The sequence below is a fragment of the Rissa tridactyla genome, chromosome 8 (genome assembly GCF_028500815.1).
Source record: "Rissa tridactyla isolate bRisTri1 chromosome 8, bRisTri1.patW.cur.20221130, whole genome shotgun sequence".
Classification (NCBI taxonomy): Eukaryota; Metazoa; Chordata; class Aves; order Charadriiformes; family Laridae; genus Rissa; species Rissa tridactyla.
In genome coordinates this window covers 39205613-39224078 of record NC_071473.1, presented here as the reverse complement: position 1 = coordinate 39224078, position 18466 = coordinate 39205613, and the positions used below count along the sequence as shown (strand labels likewise).

At 41.1% G+C, this 18466-nt stretch overlaps 2 protein-coding genes across 2 annotated transcripts in view; both read right to left on the bottom strand.

Annotated features, from left to right (window-relative positions):
* ZNHIT6 (zinc finger HIT-type containing 6) overlaps window positions 1-10857 on the bottom strand; it is a 34372-nt gene extending 23515 nt beyond the window's left edge. Inside the window, exons 1-5 of the mRNA XM_054211496.1 lie at window positions 10736-10857; window positions 9944-10009; window positions 9748-9854; window positions 9575-9660; window positions 8200-8303 (exon numbers count right to left, since the gene is read on the bottom strand). Coding sequence (XP_054067471.1) covers window positions 8200-8303; window positions 9575-9660; window positions 9748-9854; window positions 9944-10009; window positions 10736-10803 — 431 coding nt within the window. The 5' untranslated portion in view covers window positions 10804-10857. The remainder of the gene's footprint in view (window positions 1-8199; window positions 8304-9574; window positions 9661-9747; window positions 9855-9943; window positions 10010-10735) is intronic.
* A 1292-nt stretch (window positions 10858-12149) lies between these two features.
* Window positions 12150-18466, bottom strand: part of COL24A1 (collagen type XXIV alpha 1 chain) — a 150441-nt gene continuing 144124 nt past the window's right edge. The window contains exons 56-60 of the mRNA XM_054212881.1: window positions 18225-18290; window positions 17294-17462; window positions 16561-16670; window positions 15252-15467; window positions 12150-13618 (exon numbers count right to left, since the gene is read on the bottom strand). Coding sequence (XP_054068856.1) covers window positions 13472-13618; window positions 15252-15467; window positions 16561-16670; window positions 17294-17462; window positions 18225-18290 — 708 coding nt within the window. The 3' untranslated portion in view covers window positions 12150-13471. The remainder of the gene's footprint in view (window positions 13619-15251; window positions 15468-16560; window positions 16671-17293; window positions 17463-18224; window positions 18291-18466) is intronic.

Here is an 18466-nt window from a genome sequence, read left to right as displayed (position 1 = left end):
CAGGAAGAAATTCTTTACTGTGAGGGTGGTGAGGCACTGGAACAGGTTGCCCAGAGAAGTCGTGGATGCCCCATCCCTGGAAGTGTTCAAGGCCAGACTGGATGGGGCTTTGCGCAGCCTGGTCTAGTGAGAGGTGTCCCTGCCCAGGGCAGGGGGTTGGAACTGGATGATCATTGGGGTCTCTTCCAACTCTAACCATTCTATGATTCTAAGGAAGCATCAACGCTACCGTACACATAGAGCAAATTGGAATATCAATAGGGTTATGGAACCAATTCAATTAATTTGCAATTAACAAGCTTGTGATTCCTCTCTCAGACATACGTTAATATCTGGCATTTAACATGGCATGGTATTAATTCAAGCCATTTTCACAAGGAGATTTTAGTAACAGTTGGTAATCTTTAGACATAGAAATAGGGTCACCATCATTAGCTGCACAAAACACTAATGATGGGCACGTTTATTAAACCACTTAAAAAAACCTGAGGGTTTTGTTATTCATTATCAACTAAAATGAGGTTTTGTAGCATTTTTTCATTTAACTCATGATCTTCCACAGTTTTTTCAAACAGGCCACGTTTATCTACTCTAAATGACCAACTCTTTCTGTGATGGGGACTTTCTGTCAATTTTTTAAACCAAGACAGCCAAAGCATCACGAGTACTGCAGATCTGCCTTTCACAAGTGTAAACAGACAAACTATGACATGGCTCACAGAAACATGCGTGTGGCCTAGATGGCTGTCTCTAACACAGGCACTCGAAAAAGAAGTGTTCCAGAAGTACTTTTAGCTATATGCTACCTGTTTTTAGGAATACTCTCGATGTGTCTGCAGAAACGGTCGTCACGTGGCACATTCTGATTTCACATGCAAGACCAGTTCCCTGTGGGCTCACTGAGGCAGACTCAGTTCATCACTGCAGCTGTATAATCAGCTTAAGAGGGGTCTTCACAGACTTTTGCCTTCCCTCCCCCTTCCAGGCACAATTTAGTCTATGGAATAGTGCACAGAAAGACCTATGAGCTTCTGCTATTTAACTAAAGTTAAAAAGATCATTCCACGTCAAAAAGCTTCACTTTGGAAAAACAGAAATGTTGATTTTTTTTTTTCAGCATGCTAATACCAATACTGCAGTTAATTACTTCATTTCTCTTCAAAGTACTCTTGCCTGAAAGTAAATGGCAAGCAGAAAGAGGTAAGATAGATTAAGAAGTGGGTAGAAGGAGCCAAGGAAAAAAGAAGCTTAGAATTGGAATAGCCTCATATTCTTCACTGTATAACGAAGTCTTGAAAAACAACTTGCTGGATGCCTGCTATTAAAGTGAAGTATCCCTCACCATCACCAATCTCTGCCCAGTTAGAGAACTTGATGTTAACTGTAGATGCTATCAAAGCTGCTTCACAACAAGTTCTGATTAAAATTAGACATCCTGGCTCCACATCTCACTGACTTCATTTTCCATTATGGCTCACTGGGTTAGCATTTCCTTCAACTACAACTGACATGTACTATGTTCATTTTCTAAATGAAAATGCTTAATCGGGTAAGTCATCTGCAGTTGAGTAACAGCTCGCTGCATGAAGTGTTCCATGCCGCTCGCCTGCCACAGAACGCCACTCCACGGTTTTCTTGAATACCAAGGCACTGACTATAAAACTACCAAAAGGCAGAGATCTGGATGAGGCACAAGCACATCCTTGATGTCAGTAAAAGCATCATCATAGCCCATCCCTGCATTGCTTGGCTTCAACATCCTATTCCGGCTACTTCAGAAGCATGGAAACTGATCAGAGGGAAAAAGAGGAGCCAAGCACCTCTTCCCCTGCGTGAGATGTAGCTGCGAATTACGTTCAGAAGTGCACAGACTGTTTTGCAATTGCTGTTCTTCTAAAGCAAAGTAACTGTCTCCCTTTCATCTCTCCTAAAACTTAAAAAAAAATAATATATATTTTCTATAATAAACTGTAGTTTTCACCAAATTTCATGTAAATGATTTTTAATTTTTTCACAGCAGCAACGGAAAGATTTTTATTTCTGATGTTACAAAACAAGCAGCAGAGTATACAAAGTGGCTGTCACCTTCAGCTAGCTCTCAGGACAACTGCAAAAAGTCTCACCATCTTTTATAGTTAAGGCAGTACCTTGGAAGATGCTCTAAGTACTGCAGGTGTAGGCACTACAGCTGCTGGGAATTAAAGAACAGGTCTAAAAAGGATTCTGGGACTTGGACATGCCAGTTAAGTGACTTGGCACATTTTTACAAGAGTCCAACATTTACGTATTTCTTAAAACATCTAAGAAACATCTCATAAATTTCGCCTAGATTGCAGTAGGTTTTATGCATATAAAACCTTTCAAAATGTGTACGTATATATACGTAAAATAAAATATATATTGATAAAAAATTCCAAATTCATCACATTTTAAGATACCAACTGCAGTTCTGGCTCTGCAGAAGTACTTCACTGACAACCTCTCAAAGACAGTGATTCACTGATGATTTTGTTTCTATTTAGAAACTAATATTCTTAAAATGTTTTAAAAATATTATACAGGACATCTTATACCAAAGTGCAAATACTGTAGTATTTCCTGTCTATGTTATTTTGAATGGATAAAAGAGATGAAAAGGACCTAAAGGAGTTTAATGAAGGACCAGTTATCCTTTAATTTGTCAATATCCAGTACTCTCACATAATGCGCTAAAGTTTAATTGAAATACTGGGCATTCAGTATCTACACCTTTGGATAATAATGCCTTTCTCAACTTTCTTAAGCAGTGAAGATTCAGCCAAAGTAAGTAACTGGATTCTCTTGAGGATTAAAAGAATAAAATTTCAAATAAGAGATCATGAAGAAGTGTGATGATTTCATCCCCTCCAGCCGCACTAAACTCTGTGTTCCTAGTGCCAAATTGACTTTGTTGCACTTCTAACAATGGCACACAAAAGAGGATGTCTCCGTTTTCTTGAAACTTCCATCAAGATAATTCCTGGATTTGACATATAAACAATAAAACTGGAATATTTCTACTGGAAGTTCATATGTTTCCTAGTTACAGTAAACAGCAAGACAATCAATGAAGAAACTGAAGTGCACTTCCTTTGTAACACATATGGCCTTCCATCAAGGGGCCTCCCAAGAGCAGGAGACGTTACTAACCATGTGTGTTGCAACAGTCACATATGCCGGGCTTGAACTGAGTGTTCTGTGTAAATCAAAGGGACGCTGTCATGACCAAGCAACCCAAACTGTAATAATCTTTAAAGAATAAAACTATTCCCCTCTTCAGCTTCTGCTAGTACACAAAATTACCATCATATTCACTATGAGAATAAAACATTTCAGTTGCTAAAAAAGAAAAAAAATAATCTCACGTAGAGAGCTCAGTACTCATCTTCACATGGGGATGTTCTGAAAAGCTACTGATTTACTGAACATCCTGCTCTCTGATCACTTCAGAGTAGCATTCCTTTGGCTGGGAACTAACGTGGATGGGTCCTAGAAAGCAAGCAAAACTAGGTACTAAGTAACAACTAAATTCAAGTTTAACAGCTCTAACAGCGTAATATTAGTCAAAAATCCAGCTCAGATAACTCCTTGGTAAATTCTCAAGACCAGCAACACTTCAAACAATTAATTTTAATTATCTCTACCTAGCTAAGGATTAAAGTTGACATTTTAGGGGTTTTGGGTACACCTCAAAGTAGCTTCTGTAATACTAATGATCTCTTAATTGATGCTAATCCCAAATCCCATTTTGTTCTCCAAATTAAATCAAAGAAGGCAGATAATGAAAAAGATTCCTTCTTCTCCCACATGTATCCTCTGATCAAATGCTCCCAAGCTGCAGGCATGCCTTCCCCTGGTGAGGAGACTTGTAGCCCTCTGGCCCCTCTTGGCGGGGATGCGAGGTAAGAAGGATTTTGCCGGGGAGGTGCTGTGAGTGGAGCAGGGAGGAGGGTGGCTGGGTGGAGATGCCCGTGACAGTGCAAGCAGCAGGGAGGGTAGGCGCAGGGCAGCGCAGGCTGCAGAGCTGAGGGAGCCGCACTGCCCCGTTTCAGCGTCTCACAGCTGTCATCATCTCCCACCAGGGAACCCGGAGCCACGGAGCTGCAACCTCTCTTCCTGTTTGACCTGCTGGCCGGAGCTCCCCCGTTCCTGCCCCAGCTCTCGTCCCAACCCAGTCACATTCTCCACCCCTTTCCCAAAGGCTCCCTATCCCAGCAGGCCACCCCAGCTCCATGGCAGCATGCGTCCAGAAGGGGAACTATCACTTCTACTGGAAAACAATGGTACCACAGGAAAGGTAGGGTGAAGCAGCACATTAAAAGTAATTTGTGAATAAGGTGTCCTAAACCATCTCTGAGTCAGATGTCCCACGGGGTCAGAAACTGGACTCAGACCCTACTTTCTAATGACACTCCATTACCTAGATATTCAATATTACAAGTTAGTCTAATCCATGTGATGCCCAGCATTGGCACAACAATGAATTTAGCAAATAAACTAATAGAAACCAGGAAATTAAAGAGTCTGGTTAACACATCCAAACAATCACTGATTTTTCCTCCAGAGCTGGCAGGGGCAGGGGATGACACAAGAATACATCTTGTACTTCCTAATTTTGGATTGCTCTCATTCCTGCTTTGTACAGCCTAACAGCCTGGCTCACATCGAGAGCATAAAGAGGACATCAGAGAAGATTGTTCTCAGCTTTCCACACACATATGTGTAGCAGCTTCTAACCTCCGCCCTCCGGAGCAACCCCTCTACAAATCTCGACTGACGAACAGCAGAAGGGGTTCAGATCTACAGAAGAGTAGACCCACCAGACCGTGACTGCTGTCAGGTGCTAAGCTCTATTTGTAGAGCTTTACCTCATTTGAATGTAACATCAAACAAAACGTATGGGGTGTCATGAAGTCACACGAGACAGGTGTTATATGGCTGAAACTCACTGGTTCAATCAAAGCTGAGGTTTGATTCCTCAGGAACCCATGTAAGGAGAGTAAGCAAAACATGCCAATTAAAAAAACCCAAAAAACCCCAACCAAAACCAAAGGTTAGTTTTTAGTCTGTATCACTGAATTCAAACAGCCCATTGCTGCATGAATAACAGCAGCAGCAAAAGAGAGGGAATGTCCTTTGTGTAGCACTGTCTGAGTGTATTCCATACCCTTGGACAGCATTTACAGGAAATAGACAGTTACTTTCTACCCTCTTAAGAAAAGAGAACGTTATCACGATCTTTCTGATGGGATGTGAAAGTCCCAGAAAGGCTAGCATTCCAAAACAACAGCAAAAATACCCCAGGGCTTTATGATTGACAAAAACCAGTAAGGCATTCTCCCAGACAGCCTGGGAAATAGAATCATAGAATCATACTTCCATGCCTGTTTGCCAGTAAGCCACCTTCCTTGCCCCATCCTCTTAGTTTTTAAATCTGCTTCTGTTAAACAACTTAATGCACATGACATGTATGAAAGCGTGATCTGCTCAAACCTATTTTGTTCCCAACACAAGTTACACTTCAGATGAGAAACTGGCTGGATGGTCGCATCCAGAGGGTAGTGAGCAATGGCTCAATGTCCAGATGGTGACTGGTGACAAGTGGTGTCCCTCAGGAGTCTGTATTGGGACCAGTACTGTTCAATATGTTCATCAATGGCACAGACAGTAGCATCAGGTGCACCCTCAGCAAGTTTGCAGATGACACCAAGCTGAGTGGTGAGGTTGACATGCCTGAGGGATGCCATCCAGCAGGCCCTGGACAAGCTCGAGAAGTGGGCCCATGTGAACCTCATGAGATTCAACAAGGCCAAGTGCAAGGTCCTGCATCTGGGTCGGGACAACCCCTGGTATCAACAGAGGCTGGGGAATGAAGGGATTGAGAGCAGCCCTGCCAAGGATTTGGGCATATTGGTGGATTAAAAGCAGGACCTGAGCCAGCAATGTGTGCTTGCAGCCAGGAAGCCAACCACATCCTGCATCAAAAGCAGCATGGCCAACAGGTGGAGGGACGTGACACCCCACTTGGAGTACTGTGTACAGCTCTGGAGCCCTCAGCACAGGAAAGACATGGACCTGTTGGAGTGGCTCCAGAGAAGGGCCACAAAAATGATCAGAGGGCTGGAGCACCCCTCCTGTGAGGACAGGCTGAGAGAGTTGGGGGTTATTCAGCCTGGAGAAAAGCTCGCTCCCGGGAGACCTTACTGCAGTATTTCAATACTTATAGGGGGCTTATAAGAAAGAGGGGGACAAAATATTTAGTAGGGCCTGTTGCAACAGGACAAGGGGTAATGCTTTTAAACTAAAATAGGGTAGATTTAGACTAGATATAAGGAACAAATTTTTTATGACGTGGGAGGTGAGACACTGGAACACAGGTTGCCCAGAGAAGTTGTTGATGCCCCATCGTTGGAAGTGTTCAAGGTCAGGCTGGACTCTGAGGGCTCTGAGCAACCTGGTCTAGTTGAAGACGTCCCTGCTCATTGCAGTGGGGTTGCACTAGATGACCTTTAAAGGTCCCTTTCAACCCACACTATCCTATGATTCTATACACTTCAGCATGTATCCAAAAAGGCTTTCTAGAGAAAAAGAACTTAAAAGCATGTTACATGAAGGCAAATTTCTGTCAGCACAGCATTGTACCACGTCCAGGATCCTCCCAGTAGTGTTGAACCTCCCTATATCTCTGCCTTTTCTGTTGTTCTATCCTTGTAGCTGCCGATCCCACCATCCCCAGGCTTTCTGCACTTGCTCTGGCTCTTTCAGACTACTCCCTTACCATGTACTCCTAAGGATGTTTAAGTTGTTTTATCCATAACACTAAGGAAATTTCCCAGGTAAGTTAAACTCAGCTCTAAGCCTTAGATACTTCTACAGCATGAGACTAGCACAGGGTATCTGTAAAAGGCAGAGTATGTGGCCCAGGAAGAGGAAGTCAGTGCAGAGGCAGAGCCTCTGCTCACATGACTAACACCTGCAAGGTTTGGGGCTATCCCCTGGTCTCTTCTCTGAGAGAGCCTCAGTGATGTATAAATTTGGGGTAGAGGGAGGAGAAAATGGCCCAGATTTCCTTTCTTTCCTTTGATCCACCTTGGGTTTTCTCTAGCAGAACTATAAAAATATGTAACTTTAAAAGGTTACACTTCTACATTTATTTTACGCCTTATGTTCTGCTAAAAATTAAGACATCTGCAAAACCAAAAAACCATGCTTTTGCCACAGAACAGAAGAAATTCCACAGGCAAGTCCGTTGAGCAGTTTTTCAGGCTGGTTTCTGCTTTGTCAGAGAGGGACACCTGGTGGCTACTCAGCGCCCAGCCACTGCCACCTCGCCCTGCCAGACGCTGCGCTTAACAGCATGGCTTGTACATCTCAGAGAAGAGAGGGAAAAATGCATCCTGAAAACAGAACTTGCCACCAAAACTGAGACCATGAAGACAACAAGCAGAGGAGCCATCAGGGTAGCTGGCACAGCTGATTACTGTGAGCAGCTCAGAAGGCTCCCAGTAAATCATTGCACTGAACTCTAGACCTGTTTCCTGATGTAACAAAGTACTTTGTAATTTTTGTTTTATTTTTACTGTGACAATACTTTAAAATACAAACTCTGGATATCAGAGAAAAACCACAGAGTGGATAGTCTTCTTAGTCTTTTTCCTGAATTAACATGTGCCTGTCTGCATTTGTCTCCCTAAGCTGTGCTGTATCAAGCATCCACATCATCCAGCACAGCAACTCCTAACGCAGCATCCAACAGAGGTAACTGTATTGGAAGTATCTCTTCAGACTTAGTCAGCCTTTTCAGAGAGAGGGATTTTTTGCAATCATTCTATATCAATACTCTATCATAAACCTTTAAAGAAGTTTTTTCTTTCTCCGGCAACAAAACTGAATGTTAATTAAAAGACAGAAAAACACAACAACACTGATTCTTCCTCCTGTTACTCAATGCTGGGATTTTTCAAAATACAGCATAAATTGCATAAGCTGTTAAACTGAGGTCAAAAAGCCTAAAAAATTAAAACCTGCAGCACAAAATATTAAATCTAGATAGCTTTTTGTAAAAAAAATCATGCAACTAACAGATTTTAAAAGCAAGCATATCAGTATGAATTCTGATTCCCAACATTGTATGTACAGTGAAAACAAGATATTGCTGATGGTAACCAACTGAAGACTCACGTGGAATTGAAGGTGGTTGAATTTTCCCTTCTTTTTGTAAATCCAATGGGCAGTGTTCTCAGGTCAATGTTACACTTTTGAGCTTTGTTTCTCAAGGAAAATAACTAGCAAAAAATAAAAACAATTTTTTTTTCAAAAATCCGAGTAATATATTCAAAACCTGAAAGTTAAACAATAAGAGTCATGCTGACAGGAATCATGGGAAAATCACAGAAAAGGCCACATTTAATGAAGCGCTTTCTTTGACTTTTAAAAAAAAAAAAGAATGAAAAAGTTAATAAAGTAAGCCCAGAAACTATCTAAAACATTTTCAGGTGAAGTTAGAAAACAACACGCCAATGACCTCTTTATAGTAAAAGTTCTCTAACATACCATGAAAGCCACAGCCAACCATTGTGGGTGTAGTACCACCCACAAAACTGTTTTTTGGGCTACAATCCCACTAGCAGAAGGGATGGACAAGCACCATCTCAGCCACTCTGACAAATTCCAATTGGAAGGTAGCACTAAGGATATCATCCCATAAACATGTCTAGTACCACCCCCTAAAAATGGCTACCTATGTAGCATCTCACCATCTTCAGCGCATGTTTTTGAGACATCATGGTGGTAAGCACATGCACAGAGCATGACTTCACCCTGAGAGAAAGCTGGAGTCTTCTGAATTTACTTTGACATCAACATGAGTCCTCTCCAAGTGAGTTTAGAGCTACACTTAAAGATATCTTCACAAGACTGTGAAACAACACGGCCCTGATGCCCTTCTGCGATGTATCAATGAGTCAAGTATTTCAGAACGGATTTTGGTTTTTCCTTCTTGATCTTGGTCTTCGCAGTTTATCATCATAGGACTTTCAGGAAACGCAATACAGGGAATGGAAGAGTTTCAATATAAAATCCCTCTCACCCTTGGAAGGCTGGCTTTTACTTCATTGTTGCATAAATTTATTCTTTGCGGACCTCTAGTTGCCTTCATTTGGTACATGGGGAAGCACGCAATAATTTTTAGGAAATTAATAAATCCATTGCTTACCTACGAATATTGTGCTTAAAAAACTCAAAAAAGTTGTGGAGGTGGAAGGAAAACATTCAGGCTTTCTTAACACACATCCATCATCAAACAGCAAAAGCGATCATGCATTAATTTTAAGAATGTACACTGTTAGCAATCTATTCGTCTAAGCAATTGGATGTAGCTGTCAATACTACTATTACATAAATCTAGAGACTTTTGATTTCTGGCTCTAAAATTCAGGGTCATTCATACTTTCTAGAGAGATATCAGCTCTGAAATTTGGGCTGGGACTGCCTCAGTGAGAGTTCAAAGGTAGTCAACCCTATCTCCAACAGACCAAGCTACTAATTTAAAACTTACGTGTCTTTTTGTTGTTGAACTATGCATAGCAAGATGTCGAGCAGCAGCATCAGCTGTCCTTCCTACATCTTCCAGGAAACGATAATCTGAAGGTAAAAAAAAGAACCAGGAAAAACTGTAGTGCTAACTTAGTAAAAACAATTAACTTTAAAAAGCACAAGAAATATTCTTACCACTCAAAAGGTTCAAATCAGTAAATTCATTTACAGAGACAAACGCTGTTTTATCCCTGACTCCATTACAGCTCAGCGCAAGCTTATGCTTCTTTACACACAATAGACTGAAATGACAAAAAGAAAAACATTAACATGCCATGTTCAGCCTAAGTGTGAGAAAAAACCACAACAGTTTAATTCAGATAATAAGTACCTGCACGAATATTTCAGGCATCGTGGACATCTGTACTTAGCTTCCTCTTTACTACAAGTTTCACACCTGAAAGAAGTAAAAAGTACCTCTTAATAAAACCTGAACACTGCATCTCATTTTTTCAATAACACAGAAAAAGACATGACAATATCGTCAGGAAAACTTCTTCCGGCTGTTAGCAGTGCCAATCCCAACGTCAGGGAACCTCTCAGGCACAACGTGTAACCTTCACGACTGTTTTGCCGCACATCACCTGCCCGCAGACCCCAATGAACAGGCAGAAGCTGACGCTGCTACCGAGGACAAAACTCACCACGCGGCCGGAACAGTTCCCTCCCTCATGTCACCACGGAACGGCCCCTACCCGAGCGCTAACGCCCACCGCACGGAGGGCCGCTCCTCTCCCCACGTACAGAGGGCAAACGAGAAGGCGCGGGGGCTGCAGGGCAGCAGGCGGCCACGCCGCGTTCCTCGGCCACCTGCGTTCCCCGGGGCGGGGCAGGCCCGGTCCGACCCGGCCCGCAGCAGGCCCCACGGAGCCGCCGGGGCAGGCCCGGCCCGGCCCAGCCCGCAGCAGGCCCCGCGGAGCCGCCGAGGGCAGGCCCGCGGCGGCGCTGCGTGAGGAAAGGCCGGCGCAGCTTTTCCCTTGGGCGGCCCCGAGTTTTCGCGGAGCCCGAGGGAGGCGCTCCCGGGGCCCGGCCGGCCGGGAGGCTCGGCGGCCGCAGACGCCGCAGGCCAGGGGCCCTCCGCAGGACACCTGAGGGCGCTCCCGTCCCCTGCCGTCGCCCCTACCTCTGCAGGGACATCTTCCGCCCGCCCGCCGACCGCCGATGGCTCTCGGGGCCTTCCGGCTCCGCCATGGCTGCGCGGCGCCGCCTCCCCACGCGGTGCCCGACGGGGCCTGGCCGGGGCGGGCCCGGCCGCGGCCTTTCCTGAGCGGCGGCGCCGCCTGGCGGCCCTCGGGCGGGGGCGGGGGCGGTGGTTTCAGTCGGCCGCACCGCGGGCCGGGCCTTGCCCCGGGGCAGGGGAGAAAGACCCCAGTCCCAGCCGCTTGAGGATGGAGCAAAGATGCGATCGCCCTCTCCGCGCGGCGCTGAGAGTATCCTGTCGCCTCTAGGCTTTATCCCTCCTGCCTTAGGCTGTTTCAAAGCCCCTCTTCCCAGGTGCTTTTTAATGGGTTTTTAACCATGAAAAAGAAGGAAGAGGGATAAAAGGATTGTGACAAAGACTCGTAATCTAGATCATGGACGGCTCTAAAAGTCAGGGTAACAAAGTAGGCAACCACCTCAGAAACCATACAAAATCAATTGCAGCGTACAGATACTTGTTAACATTGCGGGACAAAATGGTACAAGATCTCCTGTGAACGACTTCGTGAGCTCTAGCAGAGATGTCTGAACGCAAGAGGCTTTCCAAAACACACACGGCACTGCAAACCTTTGTGCTGTCAAACGGGAGGCTTTCAGCCAAGCGTTTCTGGCAACCTGCAGCTGAGGCCACACGGCGCGTTGTCACCTCTCAGCGTTCCGCAGCACCCGTTCAGCGTGCTGCCTCCACAGGATGGGCATTTCTGCCTCAACTACAGAAACACACACATGTACATCTCAGCAGCCTTATAACACTTTAAGCGATTTGTTTTTTAAATAGGTAATTTCTGAGACATGCTAATATAAAGCATAAATATAGGCTATAAAGAATTTCCAAAAATAGGGCAATGAGACTAATAAAAATATAAATGAAGCAGAACATTTTCTAAAAGATGACATTCTTACAAAAAATAATCCATTTGTCACAACATCAGCTCCACAGCCAAACTAAGAGCAAATGTCAAGTGATGCTGCTGTCAGGGTGTAAATGCAAAAAGTGAGACATTTTCTCTAACCTTTATCATCACTCTGTAATCTTGCTTTGGTTTTAATTTTATCAGATTTTCTCCAAGGGAACAAACCTGATGCTTCTCTATGAAATGTAAAATGGGACGTATGCATACGTTACCTCGTAAAAGTAAATACCGTCACTCTCGCAGTATTCCATGGCAGGAGGCGTGTGCTTTTCCCCTCGGTAAAGGAAGCCTAACCTAACAAGTACCCTTCTAGAGGATTTGCATCGTTACTAAGAATAAACTATACAATACAAAACAGAATAGTAAAAGACAAACAGATAGCTTGTAAGCTTATTTTATTATACTTTGGTAAGTACGGTTTCCTGTGGATCAAGACAGTTAAACAAGTTGTTTGAACACTCCCCTGGTCCCCAGTAAAGCCTGGTATCACCTTGCCATGTACTACTGAGCACCCTTTGGATTCATAATAGATAGAGGCATATCATTATAAAGAGTGCTTTTCCTAATGATAAAATTGTTCCTTTTTTAATAAAGATGGTTGAACATTTTAGGCTTAATTTGAAAAACCCAAAATGATCTAATAACATTGCAAAAAATGGAATTTCTAAGGTTGATGAAATGCTGATTATAATTTAACAGCAGCCATTCAGAAGACATGCTGTAGTAGATTTTTTTCACAAATTAAAAATATATATACACAATATATCATCTCAAGATGCCTTTGGCATTAGAAATGTTAACTGAAATACAGGATCTAAAACTCAAAACTACTGTAGGTAGCTCTTCTACAACAGTTTTTACAATGGCTGTAAAGCTAACTGTTCTGACTATATGCATCATATACAATGTGATGTCTCATATACCATTTCCAACAGTACACAAAAATATTTTAAACAAGAAATCCACATAAATAATGTTTTAATTGTAGTGAAGTATATGACCAATGATTTAAAATAAGTACCTTTACAACAGAAACATATCCCGATGTAACCAGCACATACAGTCTGAAAGATAAAAAGGGACTCAAATAATCTCTGATAAGGCCACAAGCACCTTGTGTTATGAAGAGCACCAAGGCAACATGGACAGGAAACACAAAAGAGGTAGTGTGCCATCTGTTAAGATGTATGTGTCCACAATGGACTAGAATAAAACAATGCTTAAGAAAAGAAGACATATTGTACTGTGGCATAATTCACTTTTCATATATAAGCTATTGCACATTTAGGAGCATTAGCCAGTATTGCTCCTTAGTATTGTATGTCTCTAGCTTTCTTCGGGATGGTTTTTTTGCAGTGCTGTTAAAGAGATCACTAAGAACACTAGAGGTCCTGAAAAATTCCGTGTTCAGATACTCAGTTCCAGGAAATTATGCAAGAAAGCACCAACCAATTTTTTAAATACTTTATGAAAATCGTTGTAGTTCTTTCTTTCTTTTCTTTCTTTCTTTTCTTTCTTTCTTTCTTTCTTTCTTTCTTTTCTTTTCTTTTCTTTTCTTTTCTTTTTCAATGCCATTTCTCCTTAGGAGGAAGTCTTTTTCTTCCTGAGGTTCTTTAACCAACACTGTTCAAAACGATTCGTCAGTTTCCTAGTAATTTTGCCTGTAATGGATCATTCCTTTTGCATTCAATGTATGCAGCAATCTATGTATCTGTGTTGATGCAAAAAACCCCAGGACAGAAACCTTAAAGGAAGCACACCGAACCACTTTCTATGAAGTGCTGCTGTCCTGGTTTGAGATGAGGAAGTGCGTTAACTTGAACAACTGGAAGCTGATTAGTGTCCTGAGTGTGAAAAAAGAACTGTGTCTTGTGCCAGCTGCCATCTTCAACCTGCAACACACAGATGCAGAATACTAAGATTCACATCAACGATGAGCCTCAAAACACAAATGGAAATTGTGCCTGAAGAATGAGAGGAGGAGGACAAGCACACAGAAACATTTCTTCTCACAGCAGTTCCTAAAGAAACTGTGTAACTGAATAAATGGCATTTCAAGGGCACTCCTGGCAAAACTAACTGTAAAAAAGCCCAGTCTGGAATCCCGCTGGAGCAGATGCAGACACAGTGCAACACGTCACTTCGCCTGTCACTCTGCAAGCAGGCCTGGGCTCATACAGACTCGCAGAGCTCTTGCTAAATTCACCTCTCAATCTGAACGGTAGGTCTCAGGTTATGAACTCTACAGGCACTTGAATGACTTTGTAGGCCCTTGAAGAAGAATCGTGGCAAACGAGAGCTGCATTTTTGCCATGAACTTTGTATTGAATATTCTAATCCTTTAAAAATCTCAGTAAAAAAATTGACACCTCATAAAAATTATAAAATAACATTGTAACATTGTCTGAGGCTGGGAGTGCCTCAATGGTTGCAATCACTCCGTTCTTGAAACCCACGGAGTACAGCAGGCACCACTGAAAAGTGAAATCCCTGCAGAGAGGGAAATGTGTGAGATTCTGCAGCAGATCTATACAATACATAGTTTCCCACAGAAAGAGCGACAGATCTCACAGAATCTCACAGAAAAATGGCACTTCTCAATAGCTACTACTGTATGCCTTATGTTTTTTTTCAGGGATTAAACCAGTCCCAAACAGATTGGGAGGTGGGGAGAAGGGGCTTCCACGGCCATACCTTAGCTGCACGGCACAGGCTGGAGCATCTCATTAGCATGTGCCAATAAAGGTTGGAAGCATAACTGCTTTGAAGTGCCTCAGTAAAACCACTTCCTATCTTGAGATTAAAAATCTCACTTGACACCCCTGTATTGATATGGAACCTGTCTCACATCTTTCATTATTGTAAGTGAAAGCAGAGGTATAAAACACTGGAAGTGTAAAGTGCCTGTCTCCTAAATGTCATAGTGTTCTACCAAGACATTTACCAAATGGCCCACATCTTGGTAAGTGGAGCAATCTAATAGGCATTAGAAAATTAATAAGCTCTTCCAATTTTTCCTACATACAATTTAATATTTTAGTTATCAATGGAGTCCATTTCCAATCATCATTATTTTATTAAGTATCCAAATGACTGACTCATAGTCAATAAATTTAAAGATATTTAGTAGTCCAAAAAAATAATTTCCAGCCTGTTTGAACCTGAGATCTGGTGTTAGGTAACCTCAACAGAACTCTTACAGAAGCCTGAATTTTCATTTTGAGACTAACCGTTCCTGAAGTTTCCTCAAGAACCTCCTTATTTCTGTTCTGATCTCTCTCCAGCGTCTTAGTAGAGTCTTGAAATACATGACACTCAATGCAAACAGCAAGTATAGATATCCTCTATTACTGCAATTGCTTTTACGTTTGGGTAGATGTTGAATTCAATATCAAAAGGTTGACATATAAAGACATATGCAGAACAACGTAAGAAGTAATCTTTAAGGGATGTGAATCTCAATGATTGTTATTTGCAGAAAGTTAATAATGTCTAATAATAATGCTAGTGCTAAAAAGTATTTACCATGCATTCATCCATAAGCACCTTCGGTTCAAGTAACGTATTTGCTTTAAATATTTGACCATTCCATCCTTTGAAGCTAACAGACGTTTTCTGGCCATCTGCTTTATTTAATCTCCACATTGGTGTGTTCAGACAATGAACTGTGATGCTATGAGTTGCTTCTGAGCTCAACAAATGAAGGAAGTTCATCTGCACTTTTCCAACACCGAACTCCAGCTAAGTTCCAAGAGAAATGCATCGTTAGGGTTACAGCTGGACTATGCTGGATGACCACAGCAACGCAAAGTGACATGCACATACACATGTGGTGTTCAGGCATGGGAGCATGTATACATGTTTATACATTGGGATCAATGCCAAAGAGCACGATTTGTATTTTTCAGGAGAGCTGTTAGGTTCTATTATACTGATTACTATAAACAGAAGCTTTCACAGGACATTTTCAAAGCTTAAATATAAACATTTGCTAATGCTTACAACCTTGTTGAAACACAGCTGGGCAGAAAACACTTTTAAAATAAGGAAACTGAAAGAAATTTTTTCGTGATTCAAAGATATTATCAGCAGTAATGGTGTAACTGCAGACACATTCTACTATTTAGTCTTCTTAGACCACAGCTTCTGGCAATACCTACATCCCACCAAAAATTCATAAGCATACTTTGATTTTAGACAGAAAATATAGTTATTCATTACTCAACAAGAATTTCTCCAAAGCTAGATCATATTCAAGGATCTTTCAAATGTCGGAATGAATATGGGAACTTTATGGTATTTCTGAGGCTCTTAATGACAACAGTGCATGTGCAAAACTCCACCAATACAAAATTTCTATTCCCAAGGGTTTAAAGACTACATGTAAAGAGGGGCAGAGACCAATGACACAAAGGAAAGCAGTCTCTGCCTAATGGCATTTAAAAGTAGCTAAGTGTTGAAAAGTAGTCATAATTTTCTTCCTTCCCATTGCAATAACCTCAGCATCTCCATGCTTAGCTGCCCTGAGTGAGGAGTTACTAATGTAGCATAGAAGCATTTCAGGCTTATTTTTATGCTTTATATAGAAAAGTATAAAGCAAAAATAATTCTACCAGCATGGAAGGTGAGTAAATGAACAAAGTGAGAGTTACACCAACATATATTGTCTTCAGAAAATCTGTAACTTCTGTAACAGAATTTATAAAATGTTCCACAAAGATGCACATTAAAAAACACCCCCTGAAATCTAACATCTTTTTATGAGTTAAGTAAATAAGCATTCATTTGTTCAGAGTTCCAGCACAAATAGTGTCTTTCTGGCAGCAACGCATACCTTTGTCACGGATAGTGGACTTAAACAGGTCTGACCACCTGCAGTGAAGTTGCAGAAAACTTCTATAGCATCAGAAGGACATCCGATATTCGGGTCAATCCAGTATTTTCCTATTAGTATATAATTCCAGATGGAAAATAAAACCAAAATATAATTGTTACTAAACAATTTGCTAAAATAGGCATACTTTTGGGCAAGTATTAGATATATTATCACCATAGCTTCACTAGGAAATGAAAGAAAAGGAACATGAAAGTCTTTTCACTATTTTAATTCTACTAATAACAGATACTGAGCTAAATTATCAAAACCATTCAATTCTGATTACATATACGTAACTACACATATATGAATACTGTCATAGTTTCAAAAATGTTTTCTCTTTCTACAGCTAAATAGGGAGAACAAATGGTATATCCAGTCTGCTTTTTCCATATTAAAACTTAACTTTTTTAATCACAAAATTGGATTCAGTTTCAGATTTTCTGGACACTTTAATTATATATATAATCTGTCTCTAATATCTATATAATATTAGATAGCTACATACTTCCATCTTTAAAATTCAGAAATTTTATCTTAAATAAAGACTAAGATAGCTATGTCAGGCACCTTGCAACAGAATATAATAAAAAGATCTACTCATTAGAATTTTGATGTAGAAAGTTACATTTGGAAGCAACACATTTCAAAGCCTAGTTGTGTTCAAGCTTCAATGAAAGTGGGCACTTACCGTCTGCCACTTTACGTTCACAGTTAAGCAAATCCCTGCAGATGCGTGCTGGGTTATCCCGTGTGCCAAGGGGGTTCTTGATGCTGTGCAGTAAATTGCTAAGGTAGTGCAGCGTTTTGAATATCTCCGTACTGTGATCTAGTAAAGTTACTTCAGTATTCTGGTATTTCTGCCAGGGGCCATTAGCAAATGTGTTACCACAAAGACATACCACAACGACAGTATATGCAGTAAAAGTCAAATGGCCATTGAACAGCCAGACAGAAGTGAAGTATTTATAATGCATGCAGTCAGCCATATAAAACAGGGTAAGAATAACATATTCCAGTAAACAAATTAGTACATTTTATTAAAATTATCAAAGCAGTGAAGTTACAGGCAGGTTAAGATCATGCAAATACGTCATTAAGACATGTTGACATAAAAATGTGGATACAGGAAAAAAAAAGAAAAAAAGAAAAAAATTAGTGCATTTTTAAAGTATACTTAGCAGTTTCAGATTTTGAACAGTGAGATCTAGTCTTAGACTTAACCTAGAAAATATATGCAAATGTATTTGACTTCACCCATGTCAGGAATTTTCTGTCAATCAGTGGGACCCCACACTTCCATATAAGGTTTGGATCAAGGCCTAAATGCCGCTATCATTATCTGCAGCTGAACAGCTACAGTCTGCTATGTGTGATAATCAATAAATTTCCCTTACTGCCAATCATGACAAAAAGGTATAAATGCTGCTGCTCTTCTTAACTTCATTTCAATTGTATCATATAAATCCTAGCATAATTTAATTATATTCTACAGTAATTACTTGCTATGCATGATGAATTTTAAATTAAGCCTTTGTAAAGAAGCCCTGTTCTGTCCTCAAAAAAATAGAATTATAATTGCATACCCTGTATGATAATGTAAATACATTGAAATATATTACCTCCAGCTGCAGTGCAGCATTTGACTCAATCAAAGCTTGAACAGCAGCATTGATGTCCACTTGTTTCTGAAAAAAGATATTTCAGAATATAAAAAGATGAACAGGAATATTCTTCAAACACTGTAGCAGGATAGCTTCATTATTTCGTCATTTTAAAAAATAATTCATTGTAACCACTTACTTTTAAAATAGGATCCTCCCTTCCATTTCCAAAGAATGTAAGCATGCATACAGAAAAAGCA